The 20,439-nt window shown below is 55.9% G+C and overlaps 1 protein-coding gene across 1 annotated transcript in view; it reads left to right on the top strand.

The window, feature by feature from the left end:
* The window catches only part of HCN4 (hyperpolarization activated cyclic nucleotide gated potassium channel 4), a 41,759-nt gene that overhangs the window by 14,287 nt on the left and 7,033 nt on the right, over positions 1–20,439 (top strand). Inside the window, exons 2-3 of the mRNA XM_072951195.1 lie at positions 10,181–10,604; positions 18,726–18,887. Coding sequence (XP_072807296.1) covers positions 10,181–10,604; positions 18,726–18,887 — 586 coding nt within the window. The remainder of the gene's footprint in view (positions 1–10,180; positions 10,605–18,725; positions 18,888–20,439) is intronic.

Below are 20,439 nucleotides of genomic sequence, written 5' to 3' on the forward strand. Positions count from 1 at the left end.
ACAGCTCGCCTTCTCCTTGGGGAATGGCTGAGACTAGCCCTCATTTTATGTTGAGGGACAAGGATCTCAGCCCAGGACGGAGAGAGACCGGGAAGAGGCGGGGATGAAGTCTCATCTTGTCTGGGTCTTCAAAGACAGAAACAAAGCCAGATTTTCTTCCTTAGGTAACAGATAATCACTGTAGAAAAACCAGAAGCTAAAGATATGCCAAAACCCCAACAACCCACCCATTAAACCAAGCGTTAGCTAGATGCCCTTGGCTCTGAATCTGCTTGGGAGGCAGCCCCAGGCGGACGAGGGAGCAGCTACCTGGGAGCCCTGTGATTCTGAGTCAGAGATTTTGAGGTGGGTTAAAAATAGAGCCCTAGTGGCCGGACGGGGGCGGGAGGGAGACAGCAGTTCACCTGCTGTAGGGGGAGGCCCGGGTCAGGGGGAGCGGTGGGGGGGGCAGGAGGAGCAGGTCGGGAGGGGGAGGCGTTTATTCCCCTCAGAGGCCCTAGTCGAGGGCTCAGCTGCCCGGGAGAGAACTGTGAGAGGCAGAGCTTTCCAGAGTGAGGGGGCAGGGAGGCCAAAATGCAGCCCCTCGGGTGGGTGTCGGGTAGTGGGGGACTGGGCAGCAGCTCTGCCTCTAAGGATGATAAGCGGGAGCCTGGACAGGTAGGGAACAGGGAGGGGCTGGCCGACGTTTCCAGACGGATTTCACTGGCTGGGAGGGAGGGAAGCAAGGAAGGTGCCCCACGCGTGTGCGGCCCCACGTGTGTGTTGTAGGCAGGCACGTGGTCTCCTTTGCCTGTTACACCTGCCCTTCAAACGGCCTCCCTCTGTCTCCTCCTCCTTAAGCTCCTCCAGAAAAATCTGCTCATCCTGCCCTCCCGTCAGACAGCACCTTTGTCTACACTGGCTGCCAGGAGTCCCCGGGGGACCCGTGTGTCTCTACTCGGACACGCGGTAGAGGACTCTTCACAGCACGGGACACTGGTCAGTGGTGAACGGTGGATTTATTTTTCTGATTAAAAGGTAATATTTGCCCATCATGGCGAATTCAGAAAACAAAGAAAGCTGCAATGGAGAAAACAAAAATCGCCCGTAATCCCGCTCCTTAGAAATATTCAGTGTTAACATTTTAGTATATTCTTTTTTGTTTTTATTTTTGGCAGTCTTCCCCCCACCCCCCACCCTGCAACTTTAACCCACCCACTTATTTAACAATAAGACAATTTCACCGAGGACTCCCCTGCTCCCAGCCCAGCTGGGTGTTTGCATCTCGGAAAAGGGAGAGAAGTCATTTCTGCTCTTGGGGAGCACGCGGCAGGGATGGGGAGATGAGACTCATCCTGGGTCTGCAAGGTGGGGGTTCTCTAGCGGAGAGAAAGGAGCTGCCTCCGCCTTTCCCCCTGCCCCCTGACCTCCTGGATCTCTCTGCCAGGGAGAACCCCCGAAGTCTCCACTGTAAAGGGGGCTTGGTGTGTTCTGCCACTGCGGGCCTGCGCGCTTCAGGCTGGAAACAGTCATGGCCTTGGTTGAAGTCTTCAGCTGCAGTGTCCCCCGCCAGCCCCTCCATCCCGTGGTGTCAGGACCCCGACTCCTGGCCCATCTCTGATTCATCTACCTTCCCTTGTCCCCCTCCCAGCCCCTCCCTCCTTTGCCATGACTTTCCCACAGTCATCTTCACCAGGTGGGGGCCCGTTGCTTGAGGATGTTGCTGGGCCTTCAAGTCCTGGGGTTTGGAAGGGATAAGTCCCTCCTTGATCATCGGAGGCCTGGGAGAGCCTCGTGGGAAGGAGCTGGGGTGTTAGAGGGCTGCCCATTTTGTGTGCTTCTGCTGGGTCTCCTGCCACTCAGCCTTCAGCTCCCAAGGGATTCATCCAATCATTCATTTACTCAGTCATCCATCCATTCCTGTACTTCTACCCATTGGCATGTTTTTTGGACCTACCTCATAAAAGGCACTGGGAGCGTGGAAGGACGCTGGGCTTGGATGCAACCCTACCCTGGACCCTGGGCTCTGTGGGGTCCTGGGAGAGCCAGGAGCCCAGTTAGGGAGCCGCTGAATTCAGCCAGGTGGGGGGTTGATGAGCTGCGTTGGATCCCACATGATTGAGTGCTGGTAGGGAAGCGGGATGGGAGATGCGAGGATAGTTCCCAGGTTTCTAGGTTAAGTATTTGGATGGCAGCTGGGAGCACAAGAGTTTGTGGGGGAAGCTGCTAAGTTACGTCTGGCTGTGTTAAGAACGAGGTTCCCATGGGACATCCAGGTGTACATGTGTAGTCAGCAAGTGAACGCATGGCTGTGGGGCTCGAGAGAGATGCCTGGTTTGGAAGCCGCGGACTCGTGAAGCCTTGGGAGTTGGTGAGGTCACCCAAGGAGAGCGTAAGGAGGGCGAGGAGGCAGGGTCCCCCAGACAAAAACATTTAAAGGTCATGCAGGGGAAGAAGAGCTCCTGCAGCAAGAGGGAGAGGAGAGGCAGAGAGAAGGGGGAAGGGCCCGCAGAGCGGTGTCTGCAGAAATGGCGCACAGTGTCAGGTGATGCTGGGGAGGGAAGGAAACAGCCTGGGAAGTGTCAGTGGGATTTGCAGCGGGGTGTGCGCACCGGCGATGTTGCTGGAGGGCTGAGAGGAGTGTGGGGATGGACGTGAAAGTGGTGGGGGGGAACCGTGATGTGTCTTTCAGGAAGGTTGGTTCAGAGGGGAGAAGCGACGGTGAGGATTTGAGAGAGGTTTTATTTCATGTGTTTTAAATGTGGAGAGCTTAAAAGAAAAAAACTGATGGGAAAGGGTGCTTAGAGAGGGAGATTGAAGATGTGGGCGAGAGAGGGGACAACCTGTAGATGAGGTTCCTGGGGAGGAACAGGGGAATGGTGTCAAGAGGGCAGGTGGAAGCGTCACTGACTCCCTGTAATGGGAGTGGGGGGCGGGGGGAGCAAGAGACAGGCAAGGATGGAGTCTGGTGGCAGGAAGAGGAAGGGGACAGTCTGGGAGCTTCTGTTTTCTCTGAAGTGGAGGTGGTGTCATCTGCTGGGAGTGAGGGGGGAAGTGGTGGTTTCAGAGCTTTGAGGAGAGAGGAGACAACTCAGAAAAGCTACTGTGGGGAATGGGGAGAGGTTACTAAGGTCTCCTGGGAGGACGGGCTGGCCGAGGTGAGGGCCCAGCCGAGTATGGAAACCCTGACGAGGAAACAGAGGCACAAGGAGCTCAGGCGCTTGGTATTTGGTGGGACTGGTCTGAGTCGTGGGATTTTCTGCACAGCCCCCCAGGAAACGTGAGAAGAGCTGCTGATGGCCCTGAGCCAGGGCTGGGATCTTGTGAAGTGGGTGCCAGCCAGGCGGGCAAGAGGGGTTGATGAGCAGGACTGTTATGCCTGGGGGATGGGAGGAGGCAGGGGGGCTCTCATGGGAGAATCAGAGGGTCAGCCAACTGCAGGCTCTGGGACATTAAAGAGCAGCCTCAGCACAATTGGGTAAGAGAGCTCGAGGGAAAGGTTAGGACGAGAGAGAGCACTGCTCACCTGAGATTAGACCAACTGGAGACAGTGACCTGGTCCAGGATGTGCTACTGGAATGGACTGGAGTGAAGGCAGAGCAGGACTTTAAGCCACTGGGAGGCTGGGTGTTCCTGGGGTAATGAGAGGGGGTAGAGGTCACCCAGGATGATGGCAGGATTTGGGGTGCAACGGAAGGCTGTGAGCCAGGTGGCAGCATCACCAAGGTCCCCAAGGGTGGCAGATGGATGCTCGAAAGACGGCCAGTGAACGAAGGGATGTTGAAAGGCTCTTGTAGATGTTCCTGCCACAGGCAGGAAGAAGGAGGGAGTGTGGAGCGGGAAGGGTGCCCACCCCACCCTGACTCTGAGGCACGTGGCGTTTAGGAGAGTGACATCCTTAGGACACAGCTAAGGTTCACTTAAGGGAAGAAGCAGACGGGTGAGTGAGTAAAGAAGTTGAGGATGAAGGTGCCATGGAAGAGAACGCAGGAGACAGATGTGGGAACAGGAGGGGGCATAGGAGGAGGCACAGAGTTTGGGAGAGAGAAAATGCTACCAGCCGGATTGATATTTCTATAGAGTGGTTCGAAGTGGGACTCTGGAGTCAGGCCATTTGGGTTTGAATTCCTGATCCACCATATATAACAAGATTTTCAACTTCTTGTGCTTCAGGCTCCTTGTCTGTAAAGTGGGCACGATCATAGTATCTACTTCATAGGGGTTTTATGAGGATTAAATGAGATAGTCTGTATAAGGGACTCAGAGGGGTGCCTGGCACATAGTGAGTGCTTAACAGATGTTGACGGCCATCCTCTTCCATCCTTGTCAGCTTCATGATCAGCTTGGGCAGTTGTCTGTGCTGGGCCGGGAATGGAGAGGGACGCTCCCCGCTCCCATCCCTTTCTCAGGCACGAAGACTGCTGGCTTCTTTGTTGAGGGGCTGCAGGGAGAGTTAGGTGGTACCTGATGGAAAGGGCAGGACATGACAATTGCTAACAGAGACACACAGCACATTTAGATGAAGTTCATGAAGGAGGAGATAGTTAAACTGGGCTTTGGGTGAGGGAAGGAATTTCAAAAGTGGGGGTTCAGGAGGCAGGGGTGGTTCTCAGGAGGAGGAACCAGGAAGTGGATGGAGATGGGATCGGAGTTGGTGTTCAGTTGGTTCCTACGAAGGAAGCAGGAGGGAGAAGAGGGGTCAGGAGGTGTCAGACCAAGGAGCTCCATTTTCTTTTGTGGTCAGTAGGGGTTCACCAAAGAGGGGTTCAAGCAAGAGGTGACATAACCCTAATGCTGTTCGGCCAGATAACCCAGAGAGCACGTGGCTTGGAGGGAAGAGAGAGGAGGCTGGAAACCAGGTGGCGGCAGGGGCAAGGGTCTGGGTATGCAGTACGGAGGAACTGATCTAGGGCAGAGCAGCTGGGGACCAATTCAGAAGCTGTCTTTGAAGGGGCCAGGTAAGGCTTGGTCACTGCCTGGGGGGGCCTGCAAAGGCTGGTGGGAGGAAAGAGAAAGCTGCTGAGCGTGGCCACGACGTTTTGAGCCCAGGTGACTGAAATGCTGACTGTGCCATTCAGCTTTGAGGAGGAAGGTGCTGAGCTCAGCCTCGGACTTGCTGGGGGGAGGAACCAGCAGGCCCTCCAGGTGGCATGTGGGAATGCAGTCTGGTGCTGGGAGTGGGAGCCATCTGCGCAGAGGGTGGGGGTTCAAGATGGGGCTGTGGGTGTGCAGCTCACTCGGGAGAAAGCATGGGGGACCCCTGCTGCCGTCTGCACTTTGGGAGCACAGGGGTATCTGGGACAAAGCCCCTGCCCTCAAGGAGCCCACAGCATTCTAGACGCAGAGCCAGGGCTGAGGCTGGGCTGAGGCTCTGTCGGTGAGAGGTTGGAGAGGCCTGGAAGAGGTAACACTTCAGGTGAATCTTGAAGGATGGAAAAGATCTTAATGGGCAAAAGACAGACAGACATTCTCTTTCTTCCAGCTGAAAGATTCCCAGTGGATATTATTTGTATCAAATGCATGCAAGGGGGTGTGCAAGAAAGTATAGCCTGTGTGAAAATGGATGTATGTGCGAGGGCGAGTTTAACGGAGTTGCATAGATAAGAGTGTGTGTACAAAAATGTGTTCATGTGTGTGTGCAGGTATGTACGTGTGTGAGAGAGAGAGAGAGTGAGCGAGCACGCGAGCATATGTGCTCAGAGGCAAGCTTGGGCAGGTGTGGACAGGAGGAAAATGAAGGAGGTCATTCCTATTCTGGGACCTTCACTTCTCCTGCTTCCGTTTTATCGCTCTTCACATCTTCAGCCTCCAGGGAAGGAGAGGGCCCTTGGTCTGGTCCTTGAGTCTCTGAGTTCAGGGTCAGGAACTTCCCATTTTCTCTTCGCTTGGCTCCCTTGAGGCCATAACTTTCCTTTTAGACCAAACCATGGAATGTTCCAGGTATCAGTGTAATGGCTGTTTGTCTTTTTGCCACCCCTGTCTTTCTGCACATGGGTCCTGCTCCTCCAAATCTGGCCCACAGGCCGCTTCCTCCTGCTGAGAGACCATCCCTGCCTGGATGAACCTGTTGGTCCAGGTAGGAAGTAAGGTCCAGAATTGAGGGAGAACAGGCCTGGGGCCCTGGGTTGGGGCTTCCAGAGCCCAGGTGCTGTCTTTCTGGCTAGGACTTCCTCTCAGCTAGGGGAACACTAGAATGGGGGCAGTTGTCTGGCTTTGGAGAGACCAAGGCCTCTAATTCAGTCTTGTGCTAACTCCAGCGTGTCCACATCTGGCTGTCTGTTGCTTCCCTGCCAGGGCCTGCCACTGGCTACCACGGGTGCATACCTTGGATTGTGGGATTTATTCATGAATGATTCTAGGGGCAGCGGAGTGCTAGAGGAGCACTGGGCACCCAGCTTGAGGCTTTGGAACTGTCACTATTCCCTCCTTTGTAGGCCTTAGTTTTCCCTTCTGCAGGATGGGCACAAGTGTGCCCAGCTAACTGCTGATGACTGGGGTGCTTTTAATGCTTGAAAAGTGTGCTAGTTTCCCCAGCCAGGAAGTACCTCAGGCCAGCATCAGGAGGATACGTCCTCTCAAAACCTCTTTGTAACCTTCTCTTCTCTCTTGCCCCTGGGACAGGGGCTGCACCTGCTGTGGTAGGCTACCTCCCCAGTGTGATTCAGGGGCACCAGAAAGGCTTGTCTGCCTCCCCGCATCCCATGGAAGTGCCTAAAATCCCAAGTGGTCAGATTCTCGAGCTCCACAGACCTCTCTGAATTTGGGGTCTGCTCCTCACTAGCTGGGTGGTCTTGGGCAGACACTTCTCTCTGAGCCTCAGTCATCATCTGTGAAATGCAGGTAACAGCAGCCACCTTAGTGCTGGTGTGAGGAATAAATGAAGTAATGCATTGAAAACACTAAGTGCTTAATACATGGGAAGTATATTGGGGTCTTTATGAACAGAGCCTTTTCAGTCACCAAGGAGCCCCCAGTGAAAATGCTCAGGGACATGAAGGAATCACTTGAGATACTTCTGATCACTAGAACTGGGGAAGAAGAGGAATCGGAGAGCTGACGACGCGGTGGGGAGGCTGTGGCCAACTTCCCCTGGCTGGGCCAGCGCGGTAGGGCTGGCAGGCGCGCCAGGAGCTGTCCGTAGTGCTGAACATCAATTTTTTTTTTTTTTTCTGCTCTCACCCAGCCCAGCTTTCAGAAATCTGTGCAACCGCCTGGCAAAGAGTAAGGGAGCATAGTGTACAGGGTGAAGGTCAGCTCCCAAAGCCCAGCCCCCTGCAGGAGCACTTCCTGACCTCATCCTTCTAGGCCACCAGGAGCCCACCTTCTCAGACCTGGGCTGCTGCCTGGGTTGGTTTCTTTCATCGTGGCCTGAGACTTGTCGTCTAAGACGTGTCCTCTGACTGGACCACGAGCTTTCTGAGGTCAGGGCATCTCTCTACTGAGGTAAATAGGTTCTACCGTCCAGTTGTCCAGGGAAAGTCGTGGGCCCTGACTCCCACCGCTGGCTGTTCTGGAACCATTGTAAGCTCCCTTCCACGCACTACCTTGGCCCTTCCCTGGAAGAGTTCATCCACCTCCCTCACCTCTTCCCTGTGAATTTGTCGACTTGAATCACTTACTTACTTATTTAAAAATATAGGCGAGGCATAGGTCATATCATTTTACAAATATCAATTCATTTCATCATTATAACAATCCTGCTAGTTAGATAATGTTATCCCCACTGAGCAGGTGAGGAAGCGGAGGCTTAGGGAGAGTCTGACTTGCTGGTAAGTGACAGAACCAAGAATCAAATTCGGGCTGGTTGACCTGAGAGCCAGTGCTGCTTTCTTTCCACCATGGTATGCTGCCTTCTGAGTATCTCTTTGATGCTTCAGAAAAGTGTGTGGGAAGGAGTGCCCAGCATTCTGACCCCAGCCCAGAGCAGGCACCAGAAATATCTTAACATCTGGAAAGTCACAACTGAAACAATTAGTCAGAATTCAAGGAAATGGGTGTTTTTGCCTCATGTAATTTGGTTTTATGAAGACCACTAAATGCAAACATTCTTCTGTTAATTACTGTCTCAAATTTGGTCTGTAATTGAGGGAACTAGAGCTGAGGAGAGTGTAGAAACCCGCTGGAATGGCAGGCTTGCCCGAGTCAGCATTCCCAGTTGCCTTGCACCCGCTCTGTTAATTTTGGAAACTCTTCCAGTCTGGGTGTATTATTAGCTTTATGTACACAGGGCCACGGGGCCCTCAGTGGTCTCTCCATGTCACAATTTTTTGTTTTGTTTTTCCCAAGAGATTAAATGAAAAGGAACAATGGCCATGTGTACACAGGGGTGTTTGCACACTGTGTGTGTGAATGGGGATACCTATGTGTGGCAGCTAATGAGTGTCTGCAGCTGTCTTTCAATGGTGTGCATGAGGCAGGGTGCAGAGCGTACACAGCTCAAGAGCACCGTAGACGCTGAAACCATTCTTCCAGGGCCCACAAGTCATTAATGGGATGTGCTGTGCTCTGTGTAGTGGGTGTGAAGCCTGGGGTGGGCTCTCCCAGATGGCATAAGAGGGGTTGGTGGGGGAAGGGGTGGTGGGCTGTGGGACAGGAAAGGAGCTGAAATTCGCCTCTTGGTGCCAGCCTTAGAATGAAAAGCTTTAGTTAGCCCAGTGAGACTCTGACTTGAAATCCCGTCTTGAGGCCTGAAGCACTTGGCTTTCAAAGGGGCTGCCGGAAGCTGCCTTTCCAGGAACAGCCCTTCCCTGAGCTGCATGATACGGGACAGCTGTCTCGCCCACCTTCAGTGAAGTCTGTCCTGCCCTCTCTTTGACTCAGCACCACTTTGAGTCTGGCAAAGAAAGCAATTTGCTGTGAAGTAATTATTTTTTTTAAAACTTGGAACTCTTTTAGGCAGGGGCACTTCGATTGTGCTGTGGGACCCTCTGAAGACTCAAGGGAAGCTTGCCTTTTGGGTCCCACTCCCTTCCTCCTGGCTTCCTGCAGTAGAGAATTAAAGATGGCCGAAGTGTTGTTTCTCTTGGAAGAAGACATGCTTCTTTCTGCCCAAAATAATACCTTTACCTGCTGTTGTCTGTCTCAATAGCAGAGGGAAACAGCTCTGCAGTACAAGTTTTTGGTCTTGGGGCCAGCCTTGGGGTGGCTGGTTCTTGGGCAGGATCCCTGGTCATGCCTTCTAGACATAGGGTCTGTGCTTACCTGTGCTGTCTGCACACCCCAGAGGGGCCCCTGCTCAGCCAGGCAACAGACCTGTGAGCTTGCTTTTACCTCCTCGAATTGCTTAACCTCTCAGAGGCTTTTCCCTGAGGGCCACATCCTACCTCCCCCAGGAAACGCTTGCAGTTGCTTTGCAGAGGCTTTAGGAGAAATGATGGTGGAAGCCCTAGCTGGTCCCACTGCATTGCATCGAGCGGAACCTTGCTGGTGCCTGAAGTCCCCCCATTAACACTGCCTGCCTGTGAAGATATCACTGACCTTCCCCAACACTGTGTTAGAATGCAGACCTCTAGGTGGGGAGAGATGGTCAGATGTTTTCTGACTGTGGGGGATAGACTCAAGGGAGACCCCAGACAGCCAGTGTGGGAGAGGGCTAGACCATAATTATAGGACTGAGTGTGGAGGCTCCACCCCTCATTGCGCAATGAGGAAGCTGAGGCCCAGCGTCGGGGGGCACTTGCCTGATGTCACACAGCGTCAGTAACAGAGCTGGGGCTACATCTCATGCCTCCTGCCTCCCAGGCGCCCGCTGTGTATCTGGACCTCCCCTGTTCTCTGGTCACGGTCTGTGGCATGTCTGCCTGCCAGCCTGTTTCAGGCCACAGTTGCCCCTCAGGGAGGATGGAGCAGCCTGGCCTGATCCTGGGGTGGTGCAGGGCGAACTATTTCTGCCACTGAAACAGCCTCTCACTTCTCTCTGGATGTCGTTGTTTGGTTTGCTTTTCAGCCTGACTCTCACTGGGGCACAAGGGTTGGAGTGTGAGGCTTGTCATTGAGAGCTCGTGGAGGGGCAGGCAGAGTGCATGAGGAAGAGCCTCTTTCTGTGCCAGTCTCCACATCTTGCCGTGGTACCCGTGTGCCTAACTCCTTCCGGGCCTCAGCACCTCCCATGGATTCTCTTTCCCACCTTTGCAGTCTCTGAGCTTTCTCTTAGACTGTAACTCTCTCTCCTTCTGCGACTGACGCCTGTGTCTCTGGGCAGGTTTTACTGGGACCTGACCATGCTGCTGCTCATGGTGGGAAACCTGATCATCATTCCTGTGGGCATCACCTTCTTCAAGGATGAGAACACCACTCCCTGGATTGTCTTCAACGTGGTGTCGGACACGTTCTTCCTCATCGACTTGGTCCTCAACTTCCGCACAGGGATCGTGGTGGAGGACAACACAGAGATCATCCTGGACCCACAGAGGATTAAGATGAAGTACCTCAAAAGCTGGTTTGTGGTGGATTTCATCTCCTCCATCCCTGTGGACTACATCTTCCTCATCGTGGAGACACGCATCGACTCGGAGGTGTACAAGACGGCCCGCGCCCTGCGCATTGTCCGTTTCACCAAGATCCTCAGCCTCCTGCGCCTCTTGCGTCTCTCCCGCCTCATTCGATACATTCACCAGTGGGAAGAGGTGAGTGGTCAGACCCAAGCCTCTTGGGGGGGGTGTCTCCCCCTCAGGGGGAGGGAGGGGCCAGCCAATAACCTCAGACAGTCGGATGTGGGGGGCTGTCGGATTGTTGCGGGCACCTCTGCTTCAAGAGGACAAATATTAGTAATCTCTTGATTTACTATTATATGCTAGACACTGCACAAGTCACCTTCAGACAATGTCCCATTAAAATCTCTAACAACCCAGAGGGTACCGTGTGGGTAGGTACAAGTGCTCATTTTTCACATGAGGAAACTGAGAGAGAAGCTCGGGGGTTCATATAATGTCACAGAACTGGTAATTCCAGAGCCTGCGTTGTTAACCACTACACTGTGCTGTGGGGGCAGGCAGGGGGTGTGAGTGGTGAAGAGGGCCATTTGGGGGGCAGTCGGGGAAAACTGAAGAGCGTCTCTTCTGCCTGTATCAGGCAGTGCCTCCTCAGCTCTGGCTGCTGTGGCCAGGCGGGAATGGGCCCAGGCTTGCTAGAGCTACAGATTTGTCATGAGAAGCAGGAGTCCGGATTTTTGTGTGAATTTTGTTGGCAACTATCTTAGGTGGGTTCTTCTAGTGCAGACCCTGAGATGAAGATTTGTTATGAAAGTGGTTTACTTTGGTGGGGGGACAGTGTTTCCAGGAAAATCTGGTAGGGAATTAGGGGAGAGGGGCAGGGAAGTAAGGACAGGAAAGACACAGGGAAGACAGGCAGACAAAGGCGACACCAAGCAAGGTCCCATGGGGAGCTCTGGGACAGCACGCACCACAGCCAGGAGTCGTCCCAACCAGGGCAAAGAGTTGCACTTTTTATGTCCCCTCACCTGCCAGCCTTTGGCCCAGGCACTTCCAGCTCTCAGTGTTCGCAGGCAAAGCAGCTTCCCACTGCCTGGAGCAGGCTGCTGGCAAAGAGCCACAGGTGTCGGCTGGAGGGAGTGCAGGCCTGGAGCTTTTCTGGAATTATGTGAGAGCAAACTGTCAAGGGGTCCTAGGGCCCCCGGGCAGAGCACTGGCTACAGAAACTAAATAAAAAATTGCAAAAAAGAGAAAAAAAGGGGTAGCCTCTACCATCCTGAACAAACCTAGCTCATCTGTGGGCTGAATGCAACCATCTGTGGGAGAAAGAGAGGACTACGGGCTGCGGTTTGGAAAAAAGCAGGTGACCTTGTGAGAGCTTCTGTCTGTGTTTCTGCCACCACCCAAGTGCCTCCTTTAAGGGGCAGCAGCAGGCAGGCCAGCCTGGAGGTACTGGGGCGGGGGGGTGTGTTCTGTGAGACCGTCCGTCTCGGGGTTCGGGGCGGGCTGTGGCCTAGGGAAGCTTCTGCAGAGGTGTGTCTCTTGCTGTGGCTCACGGCTAGTCTCCTGGTTTCTGGGACCTCGGCTTGATTGGCCGGAAGCTCCTACGCTCAGGACACGAAGCATCCACCCCACCCCCACCCCCAGCAGCAGCCTGGGCCCTGGGCAACAGCACGCATGGCTGATGGCTGGGGGCGCTGGCAGATTGGGGTCAGAGGTGTTGTGAACGCCTGTGCTGCAGGAGGGCCTGCCCTATCCTGGCAGAACCACTCTGTGACAGAAACTCTCTCTGGTTTGGAAACATTTGCATTATTCCTGCTGACAGAGGAAGAGCAATGACTTGTCCAAGGTCACGCAGCTTACCTCTGGCAGAGCCGGAGCAGATCCCAGTTAGCACTCTTGGCTCCCAGCAGCGTGGCAGTCCCTACCCCGCGTGCGGGAGTGCGTGTGGGCCTTGGAGTTAGAATGACACGTGTGAGACCTGAATTAAAATCCCGGCTCCACACTGCCTAGCTGTGTGACCGTGGGGCCACCCTGTCCCCTGAGCCTCCTTGTCTTACCTGCAAAGTGGGTGTAAGTCATGCCTTCCTCAGTGGACTGCTGTGAGGATTAAATGAGATGATGTTTGTCAGACTCAGTAGTGAAGCCTGGCGCAGAGAACTGTTTAATAAATGCCCCTCCCCAGTCGATTGTCTCAGTGACTGAGGACACTGAGGGTGGAGGGTCGGCTGCCCCGGTGGTAGGGTTTGACCTAGGCCGCCTGCCCTTCTCGCCTTCTTGGGGGCCTGGAAGGAGGCTGCCTGTTCCTGGTCCTGGTCCCTCTCTTGGGGAGGACTCCCTGCTGAGACGGGGGAGGCCGGCAGTGGGGCGGGTGGAGGAGTGGGCTGAGCTCTGGGCGTCAGTTTGGGTTTGAGGACCCTGGCGGATGTGGCGGTGCAGAGAGAACTTGGCATGTGGCTCTGAGCTCAGGGCTGGGAGGGGAATGCCTCTGGGCGGTGGGGGTGGCCAGGCTGATTGGAGTGGCTGCGGAGGAATGACAGAGGCATATTTCCCAGACGCCCTGGCAGACTTGTCTCTTGGTTTCTGTCCCAAGTGGAAATGCAGGATCACGTTGGCTCCCTCAGTCACCGAGAAACCCCCACCCTTCCGTGTGTCCTGGACTTACAGCTAGACTGCCGTTAAAAGCAGAGAGAAGCTTTTCTCTTCTCAGGCATAGGTTCATGTCTCCAGGCCCAGCCCCATGAGGGGTCATCCTTGCTCCCCACTCTTGGGTCCCGGGGCCATGGTATTTTGGGAGAGTTGGCCGAGTTGCCAGTGGCTGGGCAGGGTGGGCCCTGGGGCAGAAGCTAAGCGCTTCTTTTACTCTCCCAAACACCATACACCCTGGGAGCTGGCCAGGGCTCCTGTCCCCACTGCCCCTCTGGGCGCTCCAGAACTAGTGAGGCAGGCTCTGACCCCGGCCTTTCCCTGGGTGGACAGGGGCCCCAGGAGGCCTGAGGTCAGGGCTCTCAGGTAGACGTCACTACCGCATCTCGTGGGCAGTGAGGGAGACCCAGGAGGCCAAATGGATGACTTCCCACCCCCTCCACACACACCCTTATCTTGCCTACCAGCTGGGGAGGAAATTGCTTTGAGCCGGTGTCTGCCAGGCACACTGCCCAGGCAAGGGCTCCCACCGGACCCCTGGGATTGGATTGGGGTTTCCCAGCTGACCCCAGGAACCCTGTCTCCAGATCCTTCATAGCCACCCAACCCCAGGGCTTCTCCCAACCTCAGCTTGGCCTGGAGTTGGCAGCAGGGAGACCCGCTGAGGCCTGAGGTCTGCATCAGACCTAGGAGGGAGGTATTTCATAGAGAAAAGACCCTGCTCCATCTCCTCCTCCAACTCCAACTCATGCGACTCTTTCCTTCCTTGGGCCTCAGTTTCCCCGACTATCAGACGTGCTGTGATGTTGTCGGAGGCTGGGGCTCAGTCCTCACCCCAGCCTCCCTTGGTGAGGATCCTGTTGGTTGATCATCCTGAGGACGTGGTCGTTGGGGCTGGCGAGTCTGCCTCCCAAGACCCCGTGGCGAAGCTGCAGGGGCGCTAGACCCTTGACCCTCAGCCTTCCGCCATCTCCCCCTGAGTCAGAGGCTTCCTGAGTATTAGCAGCAGCTCCTGGGAGTCAGGGTGGGTGGAGGGTCTTGGCAGGCGTAGGCGACTGTCTCAGAGGATGCCAGCCTCTGCCTCCGTCCTGGGCGATCTAGGTCAGCATCCTCCCTCCCAAGCCTCTCCCAGCCAAGCCTCTTCCCTCCCTCTGAGGTGCGAGCTTGTTGCAGGCATGCAGGCTATTGTTAGAAGCGTGGTTGCCCCCCTTCGGATGTTCCCCTGCAGGGCCCAGCACCCCAGTGACCCATCCCAGAAGCCTGTTGGTTCCCTCGGCAGCATCTTGGTGGGAGGAGCCGGAGGGAGGGGGTCAGCCAGGGCGGCCGTGCGGCCCCTGATGAGTCTCCGCTCCCTGGGGGCCTCGATCTCTCCACCTCTTTCAGGCTGGGGGTTGGGGGTGACACAGAGGTGTGGTCCTCTCTGTGGGCTCCAGGAAGGGACCCCGTGTGACCCTCTGTTCAGCCACATCGAGTTTGTACCCAGGATAAACATGTACCAGCCATCCTCCTAGGCCTGAAACTGCTGTCCTCTATGTGGCTGCTTGTTCCTGAGACACAAGGAGAAGTTTGTTCTTCTTCCTTGAGGAGAAAATGAGTCCTGGGAGAGAACTCAACCAGGCCTCAGGAAGAGGCCTTGGTGGAAACTCCAGTTTCTCCACAGGACTGGAAAGTCAACTCTTTGTTTTGAGGGCTGGGAAAGAGCTGGAAGGCACATATGCTGAGTACCTACTGTGTGCCAGCTGTGGACATCCTCTCCTGATCCCCAGGACAGTCCTGGGAGCTGGCAGTTATTGACCCATAACACAGATGAGGAAACTGAGGCTCTGAGCAGAGAAGGCACTTGTCCAAGGTGGGAGACATGTCGCTCTGTCCTTGCCCCAGGGTCCAGAAGCTGCAGATAGGAGTTGCTGGCAGAGCTTCCCCCAAGTGCCACGCCAGGCACAGAGAGCAAGCTGTCCAGGCCACCCGCCTGCCAAGCCTTGCAGGGCCCTGGAAATGAAGACACTCAACCCCCACAGTCAGAACCAACATCATAAAAGGGGGTTTTAATGAGGTATAAAGAGCAAGACAAATATTTGCACAGTGCAGCTGATGTGCAGGTGGCCTGTGGCCCCAGCCCACAGTGGGGACACCTGAGTGTTTAGCAGCCTCTCCTAGCAACATGCAGCCTTGTTCTCAGCAATCATGCCTGGATGCCGTAGAGTGTAGGGCATGGGGCGAGTGTCCACCATCTGGGGTATCTTCCTAGCCTGAATGGATGTCCCCTCACCGACCCTTTGCAGTAATCTCTGACTTTACCATGCTGGTGCCCCTGGCTTTGCCGTGTCTGAGAGGCACCTGCAACAGAACCCCACCCTCCCACCCGCACTGGTCACTCCCAGCAGCTGCATCCTTCTTCAGCCTGGTACCAGGCACAGCATGACCACCACCACCATGCTCTCTGAGGATGCATGAGCCTGTGCCACCTGCAGGAAAAGGCACACCCTTCTCGTCCCCCAAAGGCAGGTTCCCTGTGGGCTGTGCCTGCCCAGAATGGGGCCTTTCTCAAAGGTCACCTGTATACTCATGGCACCATCAACCCCATCACTGTCTTCATCACCTCCACCTTCCTCACTTAAGCACTTCTTGGTTCCCGAGACCCCATCACGTGCTCTGCCATACCGGTTGCTGAGATCGTGACAAGGGCCAAATTAGACAAGGATCTGATCTTGGAAGAAAACTGGTTACAAAGAAAAGAAAAACGATGATGACACTAAAACACGTGGCATTAAAATATGCCAGCCTTTATCTGGCCCTTGAGACCAGAGTGACCCACAGAAAGGGGCAGTCATCCTGGGCTGTGGGGTCTGGGACGCTTTCAGAAAGGGGCCCAGGCCGGCCTTGGGTGTAGTCCCGGCTCAGGCTGTTAAAGTGCTGCGGGGCAGGGCCTTAAACAAGTGTTTACGCCCCATGGTGCTGGAGGCTGGCAGCCCGAGAGCAGGAGCTGGCGTGGCCGGGTTCTGGGGACAGCCGGCACCCTGGTTCGTAGATGGCCACCTGCTCCCTGTGTCCTCACGTGGCCACATATCAACTCTCTTGTGTCTCTTCTCATAAGGCACCAATCCTATTCATGGACGCCCCCCGCCTCTTGACCTAATCACCTCCCAAAGGCTCTGCCTCCTAATACCGTCACATTGAGGGTTAGGGCTTCAAGATACAGATTTGGGGGAGACAAACATTCAGTCCATAGCAGCAGGGAAATGAAGGAACTTCAGAATAATGACCCCACCCCTGTATGTGTTCAGGGCACTTTCTCGGCTAGGTGAATTTCTCCAGCGTCCCTGGCAGGAGGGGCAGGAGGGGAAGCTGAGGCGTGGTGGGCGGTGAAGGCAAGTGCTAGCCGCCTCTGAGACTAAGCGGCCTCATGTCACTTGCCCTCCCCATCCCCTCAGAGTGGGGGAGCTGGTGGCATCCTGGTCAACCAAGACTCTGAAAGGTCATAGAACTATTGTGTTCACCTAGGCAAATGCTGAAGAGGCAGAAGTGGGATCTTCCCTCAGAGCCACAGCTGGGGCGCTGGCACTCAGGAGCTGCTGTGGAACCAGGGGGGAGGCCCGGGGAGCCTCCCAGGCTCAGGGTCCAGGCCCTGGGGCACAGCAATGGAGTGACGGCCAGAGGCACAGGTGGCGTGCTTGGGCTCGCTCTGCATCCCAGACACAGACCCCAGTTCCAGACCGCCCTGCTGGCGCCAGTGCCCACATCTCCTTGTACTGAGGAGTGCCGACTTAGCCAGGAAGTGGCACTCCGACAGCCCCGGGCTGGTGCCTGGGCCCCCGTGGGCTAGGCTGCCGGGCGCTCAGCTCTAACTTCAGCAGTACACTGAGCACTGGGCTCAGAGCTGAGGTGCCTGGAGTCCCGCCTGGCTCTGGGTCCAGCTGGCTGTATGAATCTGGCCACATTGCTTGGCCACTTTGGGTTTGAGCTGTTTTATCTACAAAATGGAGCTACTGAAGACTCCCGTCTCTCCCTGGGCCACGGTAATAATCTGCGGGCAGCCTGGGGTTGCAGTCTGCCTCTTGCTGCTACCGTGACTGAGGGCAAGTCTCTGAGCCTTGGTGTAAATGGGTTAACAGTGTCTTCAGCAAAGGGCTGTTGTGAGTTTAAATGAGATAATGACTGTGGGACTGTGTGCCCTTACTCGGGTGTGGTGCTGTTTTCCCTCTGTCACTGGGGACATGGCGGGTGATGGGACAAGCTAGAGCTGCCATTGTCTGTGAAACTTCCCAAGGTCTGCTTCATCCTTTGAGCTGGTACATCCAGAGTCATGCTACCAAGAGGGCCGCAGGTGGCACCGCCCAGGGGGTGGTGGACAAATGGTGTTCATCTTCAGGTTTTCAAAACCAAGAGCCAGGCTAAGCCCACACTTCAGAAGGGGAAACTCAGGTCACTAGTATCAGAATATCCTGCCACCAGCTACAGGGCTGTTGCTAGAAGACCACTGGACAGGGGGTTGAGACATCTAGGGTCTGTTTCTTTGGGCCTCAGTTTTCCCATCTGAAATGGGCTTAAACTAGGTCTCAATGGCATTTGACAGGTCTGCAGTCGTGGCCCCCAAATCCCTCTCTAGGAAGGTCTTATGCTCGGGAATACAGCTAGGGGTGTGGGCAGCCCAAGAGCCTCCCAGGCCAGAGGCAAGGCCAGAACTTTCAGAGGCGTCTCTCCAGACTTCTTTCTATCTCTGTCCCCTCACCGTTCTGTCACCATGGTGACCCCTGCTGAAACCAGACCCAGAGGCAGCTCTGGGAGGAGGGAGTTGCGCCGGGATGCTGGGATGCGGCACCCTCGGCCCTGCCCAGCCACACTTCAGCCTCTCACTGGGGGCACAGGCGTGGAGAAGGCCTGGTGGCAGTGGGCTGGGGCTGAGGGTGCTGTACTTTATTAATGGTGCAGAAGAGCATTATTACTCGTTCATATTAACTAACCGTAAAGATTAATTATTAATAACTTACCAATTAATAATGGTTTGCAATTTACTGAATACTCCATACCTAGTACTAAGCACTTTATATGTATAATTCAATCCTTTTGACAACCCACTCAGGTATGAATTTTTATCGCCATTTTCCAGATGAGGAAACGCAGTCAGAGAGGTTCAGGGACTTTCTCAAGGTCACATAGCTAGAAACTGGGTAGGAGTTGGGCCTGGGATCAAGGTCTGTATGAACTTGGAGCCTGTGTGTCTGTGTTGCTCCCACAGTAAATCCTTGTCTGCCTTAGGCAGCGCCCACTGCCCCTGGGGTCCTGGGAGTCTAGGGACAGATTTAGGGAAACTCCATGTCCCTGATGTGACTATAGACCGTGATCCCTGAGAAGTCACGGCTGGCTGGCTCTTCTTCATACTGTCCTCACGGCCTAGGTGAGCTGAGCAAGCAGCTTCTCTGCCACTTTGGGGCTGTGTGTGGCTCTGTGTGTCTTCCTCCCCATGTTCTGCCGGGACCACACGGATCCCAGGAGGCGTCCCTCTGGGCCCTCCAGCCTGCAGTCTGCTCCTCCCAGGGCCTGGCCTGATGGCTCCCCACCCTCGACATGGCCTGGACCTGCACCGAGCTGGGTGGGCCGCCCATTGTGTGCTGCAGGCGCCCCCCACCCCACCCCCGCTGACCGGGCCCGTACCTGCGCCGCTGCCCACAGATCTTCCACATGACCTACGACCTGGCCAGCGCAGTGGTGCGCATCGTGAACCTCATCGGCATGATGCTCCTGCTGTGCCACTGGGACGGCTGCCTGCAGTTCCTGGTGCCCATGCTGCAGGACTTCCCCGACGACTGCTGGGTGTCCATCAACAACATGGTGGTGAGTGGGAGGAGGGGGGGAGGTGGATGAGGCACAGATGGGCAGAGCAGGTCCCCAACCTGGAGGTCCTGAGTCCCAGCACGTAGAACCCGCGGCGCCAGCCCGCGGCCCTGGGCACAGGGCTGTGCCTGGCGCAGGCCCACCACGGATCCTGGCTGCGTGCTGCTCCCTCTGCTGCCTTATGGCCTCTGCTGCGCTTGGTAGCCTCCACACGGGGCCCTGGGTTCACCCAGGGAGACGCAGACCAGGTCTATCAGCTGTGGCAAAGCCCAGCTGGTGGCTCCTGCCCTCCTACCTCTGCTCCTCGGAGGCAGACCCGCCCTTAAAAGCCAAGCTCTAGAGAAGAGAAATCAATGAGGGGGTGAGGGGCACTGCTGGCAGCACACATGGACCCCCAGACCACACACGGCTGCCCCTTTCTGCTCCGAGCTGGGCTGTCCCCCATCCCCACCCCTCCCCCTCTCCATCGCCATCCCCCAGCCCCACAGACACACACATCCTGGTCACAGGTGGGGTCCTGAGCCCGAACCCCTCTCTCCCTCCCTTTCCAACCCTGTGGGTGAGTGAGAGGAGTCCTGGGGCAGGTCCCCCAGACTCCCATGAACAGGGCGGGCTCCAGGTGGGATGGAGGAGACCCCAGGACCTGTGAGCCTTTCTCTGGGTCTGGGAGCCCCTGCCTCCTCACTTTCACTCTCAGTGAATTTAGTCTGGTCTCTGGGCAAATCCTCAGGGCCCCCGGGGAGGAAAAAGCAGCTTTGAAAAGAGGTGAGAGACCCTGAGGCATCTTTCAGCATCAAACAGGCCTTTACAAAACAGCCTTTTGATGAGCTAAGTGTAAATGAATCGGCCAAATGGATTGAATTTCCCCTTCCCCAGAGGCTCAGCAGTAAGGCCACTGGAAGCCCTGGCTGGAGGCTGCTGGGGGCCATCCCTGCCCTGCAGTGGAGAGCCCAGGCCCCCTTCACCCCTGAAGATCAGCCCCCCAAGACCTCCCACCCTAACTCAGCTCTGTCCAGGATGGTCTGAGTGACCTTGAACATGGCAGCTCCTGTTCCTTCCTCCAGGTGCTGGGAACAGTCTGGTAACCTCAGAAGTGCTTGGGGCTCTGGGCAGAGGTTCTGGGGGTCATGCATTGGGGTGGGTTTCCACGTCATGGCTAAGGCATCCGCCTTGTGAGCAGAGAGCACGGGGGAGGTGGCCAGTGCTGGGGTTCATCTGGTGGCCCCCTCGTTTGGGACAGTTTCCTCTGTATGAGGGTGACAGGCCCACACATGCACTAAATTCAGGAGCTGGCCTTTCTGAGCCCAGTGTTCCCACACTGAGCCTTCCTTGAGACTTTGGCTTTGGAGACAAAAATAGCCAGGAGCGTGGCTGCCTCCCGCCCCCCTCCCGCCCCCGCCCCCGCCGCTCCAGCCCGCTGCCCGCGGGGTGGGGGAGGGGGCCTGGCCGCCCAGCCTGGACGGACGGACGGACGGACGCAGGTGGGGTTCACCCCGGAGGCGCCTTGACTTAGCTCCTGGTGCTCTAACTTTGCTCACCCAAAACAAGGACA

This window comes from Vicugna pacos, chromosome 27, assembly GCF_048564905.1.
Source record: "Vicugna pacos chromosome 27, VicPac4, whole genome shotgun sequence".
NCBI classification, from domain to species: domain Eukaryota; kingdom Metazoa; phylum Chordata; class Mammalia; order Artiodactyla; family Camelidae; genus Vicugna; species Vicugna pacos.